The sequence below is a fragment of the Centrocercus urophasianus genome, unplaced genomic scaffold (assembly GCF_019232065.1).
Source record: "Centrocercus urophasianus isolate 14NV4802_14NV808 unplaced genomic scaffold, USGS_Curo_1.0 seq_10, whole genome shotgun sequence".
NCBI lineage: Eukaryota > Metazoa > Chordata > Aves > Galliformes > Phasianidae > Centrocercus > Centrocercus urophasianus.
In genome coordinates, this window is record NW_024884142.1 from 16,694,570 (window position 1) to 16,705,017 (window position 10,448).

Genomic DNA, 10,448 nt, shown 5'->3' on the forward strand with positions numbered 1-10,448 from the left:
TTTTACAGCACTTCTCTTTTGCAAATGAAATAAACTGTTGCACATGTTGAGTGAATTGTTACCCTTTTTGTTATACTAAATCATTTTATTATCTAATTCTTCTCAAACAGAAGGATGTAAGCATGTCATACGGACAGCAGTCCTTTCGAATCAAATTCACCAGGGACTCTGTGGGCTGCATATCCCTTAGACTACACGAATACCTCCAGTGTCCATTGAGATTAGGAAAAAAGTTCTTGGAAATTAATCTGAGTTAATCTAGCCTTTGGAAAATGTGCCCAAGAGCTCCTCAAAACATAAATAGGGCTCTAGCAAAGAATTCAATAGGAGATACTTAATGATACATCAAGAAAAATGTTAGTTTGTGTGATGTTGTGCCTGCACCCGGTAAGAAAAGTGTTAAGATCTCTCGGTTACTATTAAGGAATGTCTCTTTGATTTCATCCAGTTTCCCGTGATTCATGGCTTTCCACACATCTATCCTATGCTTAAAAGCAGTCTCCATTTAATCTTTGTTCATCACCTCACAGGGAAATTTTCTTTTTCAGAACAGTAGAGTAGGAGAGATGCTCCATGCACTTTCTCCATCCTGAGATCCCATTTAGCCCTCGGTGCCTCCTGGCATGAACTCAGTTTCCAGATTTTGTCCCTGTTGTGGCACCTCCTGGCTTCTGGCATGGGCCTTCTCACAAGAGAAGACAACCCAGAGGAACATTTCTACAAAGGTGGGGTAGAGTAGGGGAAGAGGAGACACACTGGATGGCCTTCATGTCTTCCATCTGGAGCAACAGGAGAGTCTCCCTGGCATGAGGAGGAGGAGGAGGTGTTTGTCTGCTCCACGGTGTACACACGGAGGCCAGGAGAGCAACGCAGCACCCAAGGAAGACCTCGGGGCTGGACATAATGCTTACAGAAGCTAATGTATTTTGTAGATTCTGGTCTTGAAAGCCATGTCACAGCATCAGATAAGAGAATTAAAGGCTCTCATGCAGAAGATAGGGATCTCTTACTAGCTTCTGAAGAAGAAAAAGTTTTGACAAATTTTCTGTGAATATCAGTGCTCCAAAAAGTAAAGTATGCACATGCTATATGCAGTTTTTTTGTATTTTTTTCCTTTTTTCCTTTTTTTTTTTCTTTCTCAAAATATAAAAAGCTTAAAAAATAACAAAACTGACCAATTTTATGTTGACATGGCACATTTCTAATTTCTGTTGAGATTTATTGCTACCAACGTTTGACTTTCATTTTGAGTTGAGAAAGCATTTAAAACTCAGTATTAAAAAAAGCCTCACAACAATCTTCTGAAGCAAATTTATCTCTATTTTACAGGTAAGGAAATCAAGGCACAAACAAAGTGTGATTTGCCACAGATTACCCAGTGAGTCAGTGGCAAAGTCAGGAACAGAATGAAATTCTCTCTGCAGTTATGGCTTAACTCTCTTCCTGCTAAGTAAATTCATCTTTTCCCTAATAGGTTGTTTCACAGCACATGTCTTAAAGGTCATGAAAACTGGCAAATTTGCAGTGTTAATACTGTTGCAAAGTCAATTGGTTTTTTTTTCTGTATAAGCTCATAAATGCTACTTAAAGGGTTAATTATACTGCTATGCTGGTAAACATTTGTACTGGTTGCTGGTTTGACCAAGATTTAAATACTGACTGGTACAGAAGAGACTGAGCTTGCTCTGGACTCCCTTGTCTTGGTGTTGGGCATGGATATAGTACAACAGGATACTCCCACAGTGGCTTCAGGCAGCTCGTCTTCCTCCGTCCACTCATTGAGATCTGGGTTATAGCACTGAATACACTTCTTATATTTTTTCTCTATCTCATTCCAGCCCCCCACTAAGTAAATTTTCCCATCCAGCATTGAAGCGCCGGCTGTGCTAACTCCGGTTTGAAGGGGTGCCACATAACTCCACTGCCCCGTGTAAGGGCTGTAACACTCCACAGGAAGGACGTCGATCCTTTCCCCTCTCCCCCCCAGCTGTGACCCGCCCATGACATAGACCCTCTCCAGCAGGGACACGGCACAGTGCCACCCCCGAGGGGTGCTAAGGCTGGACTTATCCTGCCAGCTATCATTGCTGGGGTCATACATGCACACCGAACGAGAGTAAGCATTATTAATGTACCCTCCCGTGACCAGGATCCTACCATCCACCACGGCACTGGCATGGCAGCACCGGGGCACCTCCAGGGGTGCCTTCATCTGCCACTGATTAGTTGCAGGCACGTAGCACTCCATCGAGGAGAGACAACCCTCCAAGTTGCGACCGCCCACTGCAAACAGGAGGCCATTGAACACATTCAGGCTGAAGTGGGTACGCTTCTGATTCATATTTGCCAGGTGAATCCAGGTGTTGAAACGAGGATCGTATCTACAAGGGTAAAAACAGAGAGTGTCCATCTCACGTGCAGCTCTGGTACATTCCACAGTCCTATGTCTGTCCCCCTACTGCTGTGGTTGAGGAACGCTAAATCAATAACGTGCAGCTACTTTTTTAGCCCAGTAGAAGTCAATGGAATGAAACTGCCATCCCTGCTTAAATTTCCAAATACATTTAGTTCTTTATTGGAGGAAAATGTGTTTATGCCATTCACAATCAGTATTATTTCAACAAAACAAATCTGACTCTTCTGAAAACTGAGTTTGTGTAATAAACTCTTCGTAATCAGAAAGTGATACTTTTAAAATACAGTAGAAATTGTAAAATTTTGCAATTTAAGCCTACTGAAAAGCTGTCAAAATTGATTCAGAGTTTTAAAAAGCATTGAGCAGTGATTTGTATTAGCACCTTCTTAGTACTTTCTAAATGGTGTTTCCTCCTGCCACTTCTGCCAATTAAGATTTATGTGGAGAGAACATCTTTGCTTCCTAACACTATATCTATCTTAAAGAACATTCTCTGTCTTTGACTATTCAATAAGCAGTTGTGAAGTAGCAAATAGAAAATTACATTTCCTTAGGGCAGGGGGTTTTGTAAGGTACATTAGTAGACCCTTACATTTTTCCTGTTGCGTGCTGAGTGGATCAGTGAATGAGGAAAAGACTATGGGAGAGCAAACAGTAATTGTTAGTTGTTATATATTATTATTGGTAAAACTCTGAAAGCAAGCGCACATACATATTCATATTAATTAGCATTGCCGAAGTTAATGGCAGAAGAGGGATTGGAACACTGAGCAGACCACAAGAATTCCACCATTCCTCTGCACAACCCAGGTATGCACCAAGCACACGACTTGATAGAATTTGAGGCATAGCTCAGAGGCAGAAGCTTGGAGAGCAACAGTGTAATCTCCTTTAGGTAATATATTTTCTTCTGATAAATTAGATTACAATAGAAATGATCTAGATAACTTCCCTTTTTCATTAATTTTATATGTTGGTGGTCCTCTTTGGGAGAAGTTATCTGAACGGAATGTTCTTTTCTGGGAGCAGAAAAGGAAGCATTGTTGGGCTGCATGTTTGTACTGTGTGTCCACAGTCTGTTACTAGATAGAAGGTGAATTTTTTCAACACCTGCTTCAAGCTACTACGTGCCACTAACTTTTAGGCTAAGCTATTTAAAAACCATCACCATTCATTTGACTAGTACGTGTTATATTATGCACAAGTGACAGTATTTGCTATCACTTGTGCAGTTCTTGGATGACTACAGATAAGAACTGTAAGCAGGGTATTGTTTGGAGTGTCTTGTACAAGAGACATTCAGCCTTCATTGTTTCTAAGCTCTTCATAAATCAAAAGCTAAAAGATATGAAATGCATCGTGAGAGATGTTAAAAATACAAGTGGTGGTGCATAGAAAGTCAGAATTATAATATTTTTCAGAGTTTTCTGTGAGGCATCATCAGCTCTTGGAATTTAAAGTCTCATCAGATCTAATGCATTGTAGTGCTACTTCAGAACCTCCCTTATTAATTTCTCACTTCCTCACTTCTCATTGTGCATCATGGTGAAGCTATTGTGCATTTCAGTTGCACTGTTTTGTTCACTCAGAATTTAATAAAGAATAGCACCTATAGCTCCTCCACCCATCTTTCCACGTGTCTGATCTGATCACGCTGCACGTCACAGTTCAGCTTAGCCTATCTCCCTGCACTGTGTGGAGTAAATAAGTATTGTTAAAAACAAACAAACAAACAAACAAACAAACAAACAAACAAAGGAGTTACCTGCAGAAATTGCTGACCGCATGCTTGGCTTGGTTCCTGGCATCATTCTGGTCTTCCCCGCCGGCCACGTAAAGAAATCCATCCATCACCGTCACGCACTGGTTAAAACTTTTAGCGGGCATTTCACTAAGCTTCTTCCATCCATTTTCAGGATCTCTGTATAAGATGTCTCTGCTGAGAGACTTCTCTGTTAGAGCAGGGCGTCCTCCAACGGTAACTAGCACTCTGAAACCTCCACGAATCCTTGTTCTTCTAGACTGAAGTGTATTCTGATGATAGGGAAGCAAATGATAGTTCATGGCATCTACCAGGAGCTTATGGCAATCTGCATCTTGCATCATTCTTGGAACAGTTTGGACATAATTGACAAGGTCTTGAGCTGAGATAGTACCAAAACGAATGTTACCTAAGAGATCAGCAGCAAACTTTACTCTTTTTTGGTCAAATTCCAGCCATTTTATTGCAATCTGGAATGCAACAATTTCAGAAGGCAACTGCAAGTCATCATCTGCAAGAAGTTCATTAATCTGATCAAAAGTAAGTTTTAAGAACTGATCTGTTTCTGAAAATTCAATGAAGTTGTCTCTAATAAATTTGTGTGCAGCTTCCTTGGTTGTTTTCAGTCCATACGTTTCTGCAATATTGGCAATGTACATACAATTCTCAACACTGATTTCTTGGGTTAGAAAATCACAGCACATCTTTACAAGGGTGTGAATCTGAAGATAAATGGCTGTGGAAATAATACTACCTATCGTATAAAGTGAGAGAGTGAGCTTTCCAGTGTAAGCGTAGGTGATAACAGTAGCCAGACCCAATGGAGATACATCATTGAGGTCTACTCTCTGAGTGGACGGATCTTTCTTTAAGATGTTGTGAAAGTAGTCACTGATTGAAGCCATCACCACCTTATGAACACTGAAAGATTTGGTTTTGGTACTGATAGTCAAGTCACAAAGAAAATTTTCTAGTCTCATTCTGCTTAGGCCTTCCAAGAGGTTTGGGCTGTATGACGGGTCAGAAACTTCAGACGAGACGCAGCTGAAACCATTGCCTCCATCCAGGAGTCCATTCAATCCATTTAGTTTGCTGAGGGGGCCATCTTCCACAATGATAGTCATTTCACTGATACCTGCTGCTTTGTTCTTCTTCACGTTCTTCTTCTTAGGTGCCATGACTGCAATGAAATATTACAGCCAAGAGCTCGCTAAAAATAAATTGAAAATGTTCAGAGCTGCACTGCAGTTGTGAAATTTAATACCCGAGTGATTATGCAACAAATCTAATCGTTGTCAATACATACAAAGGCCACAAAACCAAAATACACAGGGTAGTCTATCTGCCTATTAACTGTTGTGCTCTCCTGGATGGTAATGTAGCTGCTTATCTATAACAATGCATGTTCAAATTATGAAGAATACATCACAAGTAATTCCACAATTCCTTTTTAATAATGAGATGAAAATAGTAATTATCGTCAACACATTCAAAGAGTTAAACTCTCTTCCTAATGAACATTAAATGAGTATGCCAGAGTGTACAGTTCTGAAATGAGCCAGGTTCTAGATCTGAAGTATAAGAAAAATATGGGCCCCTACTTCTGTTCATCCTCACTGCAGGACTAATACAGATTTACAGGTAAGCGAATTCAGAGTGTAACCAGGAAATATTAAGAGTGGGGAAATTCTTAAGGAGATGGTAACATAAAAGATAAGAAAGTGAATTACAGGTACGATCTTATGTTGATTTTAAATTTAAAATCCGTTCCAAATTGCTTCAACTTTTTTATAATTTATGAGACTGATGATCTTCTATTCCCATGTCAGATTTGCAAATATCTTCTACTCACAGACCCTCTCTCTGCTTCTTGTTGTCTGTAATTTGAAATGGTTATAATGTTATTTTTAGGATTTTCTGGAGATTGAGGGAGAAGAGATGCTGTCTAACTTTTATCTGAAAAAAAGTCACGCATATTTTGAATTTGAATTACACTTATCAACTCTGGACAAGTTCCAGTTCTTGCTGAAATGAAGAGCCTGGTTTTTGTCAAACACAAGTGATGTGACCCTTAACCAGTTCTCAAAGGAGCTTCCTAAATATATATCTATGTATGCAAACACACACTGAAGGAAAGTGCTGATCTTCAGTAACAGAGTTAAAACGGAATTGCTGAGATCAGCGTTCCAATACACACAACAGGTATAACATTTATCTTTGATGCAGCCATTAATTTTAAAACAACTCGCTTAAGCTGGTTTCCTTTGCAACCTTTGTGCTCATAGCAGACAGAGCACAGAGAAATGCTAATTCACGATAAAACATTCTGGATTGTTTCAGATCAACTTAAAAAAAGTTTGATCACATTTCAATCTGAAGTCTCAGCACACTGATTTTCCCTTAAGTGCACAGCACATAAAAAAAATGCTGATTTAATTTTAGAAAGGAATGGTTGCTGCCTGTGAGTACCAGGCATTTTTTTCTTCTTCTGCTGGGTGACGACTGCGTGCAGAGCAGGAGAGGGAGAAGGCCATGTGTGCTGGAAGTGTCAGTGTCAGCGCATGCTGACGTCAGCTGCAGTCCCCAAATGTCTGGGTGCCAGCACTGGGGTCAGCTGCTCCCCGCCTCCCCCCCTCCAGCTGCATTCCAGAAGCTGCATCTGTTGAGAGCTATCAGAGTCACCTCCAGGAATAGCAGCCTCCCAGCAGCTTGCCATTTTAAGACAGGTTCAATCGGAGGTGCATCTGGTGCTTTAGTCCACTTGGTTGTTGAATGCACCTTTTTGCAATAAAACTATGCTGCCTGCCCTGCAATGTATAATCATTGACATAGAATAAAAGCAAAACAGAACCATTGGGTGTCTTTGGACATACTAATAGCCACAAGTTTATTGCTGGCAAGGCAATGTATTATTTTGGCAGACAGACTTGTAGTTCTACATATTTTTAGAGGCCCATAACTTAAACATTCCAATAAATACGTCACTTAATGTTTATTGCTTCACTTGTAGAGCTTACTTAAATACTGTATTCCTTGTAGACCTTATTTAAATATTCAAAGCATGTGTTTAATTTGTTAAAAAAGGTCCACTCTCCAAAGTTTTTTTCCTGAAAATTACTTTTCCATCAGCAGCAATTGCACTGGCTACCTCAGTGCATAAACGTACAAGCAACAGGAGATTCAGAACCAGCGAATCAAACCAAACAAACCTGTTACAACTCCTTGTTGCTGAGCTTTGAAAGCCCTGGATGATTTTCTTTCCTATAGCTGTTTGCCTTCACCTGATTTACTTTAGATTAACAGCAACTCATGCCAAAGGACGCTGACGGTCCCCAAACAGCACACTCAAACACACGACCTTCCCCCCTTTAATATGCTATCTTCTAAACGCTACCAACGTGAGGAGTTAAAAACCCCTTACCCTCCTCAGAAATAGGTTGTCTCAGAGCTGTCCAAGACGCTGCCAGTGAAATTGACTCTTCCTAGGAAAAATGAGAAGACAAAGAGAGGAAAGGTGGTAAAAAGAAGAGAGGAAGATCAGAGGCCACCTGGTAAGTCCCAGCTTGCGGTTTCTACTGTGACCCTTTGCTGTCACAGCGAGCAAAAGAGACCGCAGCCTGAGCTCGAGTGCTCTTTAAAATGACCCCTCCTCTCGGTGCCTCGCTCCCTGCCTCTGCCCAGACACAGGCATTAAGTTTCCCCAGTCTGCCCAGCCTTCAGAAACCAGGGGGGCAAACGCGGACAAATCATGTTCAGGGTCAAGGCAGGAGGGGAAGGTGAAGATGACATATCCACACCAGGTAATGCTTGGGCCAGGTAAGCGTAGGGAGACCATCAGATTACCCTGCTCTGGGTGCCTGGGCTCCCTGAGCACTGCTTGGCGATGGTGACATCTGAGGGTGGGCTGTGCAAAAGCCAGTGTGCTCTGTGAAACAAGCATCTGAAATAACCAGCGGGAAACAGAAAGAAGCTGGCACTTCAGTTCCATGTTTTGTTGCACTGAGCTGCTTACCTCTGGGCAAAGGGAAGGAAATGGACTGATGGGGGGATTCACAGTCATGTCCTGTTTATCAGGTAGGTCACTGCTCCCATGAAAGCTTGCCTTGGCTTTCAAGGATGCTGGCTCACATCTCCTGATACATTTCCACAAAGGTTTGAACTCTGAATCCTTTGAACCCATATGAACCTTATTTGTGGGTTGGAAAATACTCTGTAGTATTTTACCTTCACCTTTGGCTAATTTGAAGCCAGGTCTCTACATCCCAGAGGAATTTCGTACCATGGGAGATGGAAAGAAGAGAGAGGAAGAGATAGAAAAGGTAGAAGTGACTGCATGGGAAGGGAGAGGCATCGGGGGTGTGGAAGTCATGGAAAGAGAAGACTTTCTTTTGACTAGACTTGGTGTAATACTTCATCTGGTAGATTTGTTCGATTAGCCTCTGACTCAGATGGGCTTTTACAGCAATTGCTGCAAAATAGCACATTTAAACAACAGGACATCTCTGTGTCAGCGTAGTTACCAAGTTATAAGACAAAAAACAGAGGCAGCAGTTGGATGCTGTCAGACCAGTTCTAAGAGCTCGCACTCAGACTTCCATAAATTTTTATAATTAAAGAAGTTCTGAAAAGCCAACATTTTTCAGAGAAAGAATTTCTTATCTGACATTTTTTGGTGAGCTTATTTGATAACGAGGACATTTATTCTCCAGGAAGAATACTCTGTCATGTTCTGTAGAAAAAATATATCATTCTAATTTTAATACCAGCTCTGAAAAACATATTTGGAAACAGTAAAATAAATTCAACTTTTATTTAGTCTTTAAAATACATTTCCAATATCCCTACATGATTTGCTGCAGTAGAAATATCACACGAACTACAATGAGGAATGCAATACAGGACTAAGTTCTTATTTCCAGAAAAGGCTGAACAAGCTTTGAGCTGTGCTGTGCAGGACAGAGATAACCATCATGGGGGGCAGGCCTCAGCATTTATGTATATTAATGCTGACACAGTCAAATAAGTTCCATCATTCTGAAACTCTGGTTGTACCTCAGGGCAAAACCATGAGACCCTTACTCACTCAGCCTCCAGACCAGAGGCTGTTATGTAGCATCTAAGCTGATCTTGGAACTGTCATTCTCATTTTCCATTCATTTGCACACACAAAGTCTCTTCAAAAGCAAATAGCAGCAGTGTTGGCTGTGGGTTGTGATGCATCTTTAAAATTCAAACTTTAAGATTTTTTTTTTTAATTCTCAAATATTCTTCACATTATTTCCTTGATATCTTGAAGAAAATAATCTCTTGTCATTCTGATTATTTCTTTTCCAATGGGATAGAAATTAATTACTATGCAAATAGTTTGATAATGTTCCACAGAAAATGTAAATCCTAGCAAACTAGTTACGAATTATGGCCTTATAAGAGATAGGATGGTGCATTTTGGCAGTGATGTTAAGTTTGTAAAGATATATCCTTTTAGCTGTGAGTGAATGCTGGGGGGAAAAAATACTTAATTTTCTCCATAATCAGTCGTGAGCGGCTAAGGGCAATGCTATCAATCCATGCAGCAGGTCCTGCGTTAAGATTTTAACATTCTTTAGGGGAAAAAAACCCAAAAATTTCAAGAGATTTGTTTGTAGAACAGTAAACCAGTATAACTGCTGTTATCTGCACAGGCATGAACCAGAACTGGCAATAGAGAAGACTTCTAAAATAGGGACTTCTAGGCAACCCTCAAGGCAATCTTTTATACTCCATGCAGCACCATTGCTGCACGCTTTCTGGTAACTGTAAAGCCTTGTTTTTAAAGTTAGTGTGTTCTGTTCTGTTGGTGGAATGCTAGCACCACAGCTACGGCTATGTGGAGATCTGCCCCGTTCCACTAAAAATGTTAGCAAAATTGTGGCTCAGCTTTAGATCCTGATTGGTTTGTTGGCTCGGAACCCTTTGCATATATTCAGCCAAGCATTATGCTTCTCCAAAGCCCGTATTTAGATCATGACAATAAGACAGTGAGGCCGCACAGCACAGAGCAGAGCAGGACAACCCCTCCCCTCTCCCAGAGGCAGCGCTGGGCCTGGGGCACCACAAGATGCGTTGGCCCTTTGGGCTGCCAGGCACACTGCTGGCTTTGTCCGACTCGTCATCAACCAGAACCCCAGCTCCCTTTCCATGGGGCTGCTCTCTAGCCTCTCAGCTCCCAGTCCGTATGAATATCTGGGGTTGCTATGTCCCAGGCACAAAATCCAGCGTTCACTCATGTTA

General features: G+C 41.2%; 1 protein-coding gene across 1 annotated transcript; it reads right to left on the reverse strand.

Annotated features, from left to right (window-relative positions):
- Positions 1-1,648: 1,648 nt before the first annotated feature.
- Positions 1,649-5,356, reverse strand: KLHL31 (kelch like family member 31). Its single transcript, XM_042825575.1, has 2 exons — positions 4,182-5,356; positions 1,649-2,381 (listed from the first exon to the last, which is right to left on the reverse strand). Exons 1-2 carry the CDS (start codon positions 5,354-5,356, stop codon positions 1,649-1,651), a joined length of 1,908 nt encoding a protein of 635 aa, XP_042681509.1.
- Positions 5,357-10,448: the final 5,092 nt, after the last annotated feature.

Coding starts and splice junctions, on each gene's coding strand:
- KLHL31 (XM_042825575.1), bottom strand. CDS start 5,356: ATGGCACCTAAGAAGAAGAACGTGAAGAAGAACAAAGCAGCAGGTATC. Junction 2,382..4,181: donor GCGGTCAGCAATTTCTGCAG/GTAACTCCTTTG, acceptor TTACCCTTGTAG/ATACGATCCTCGTTTCAACA.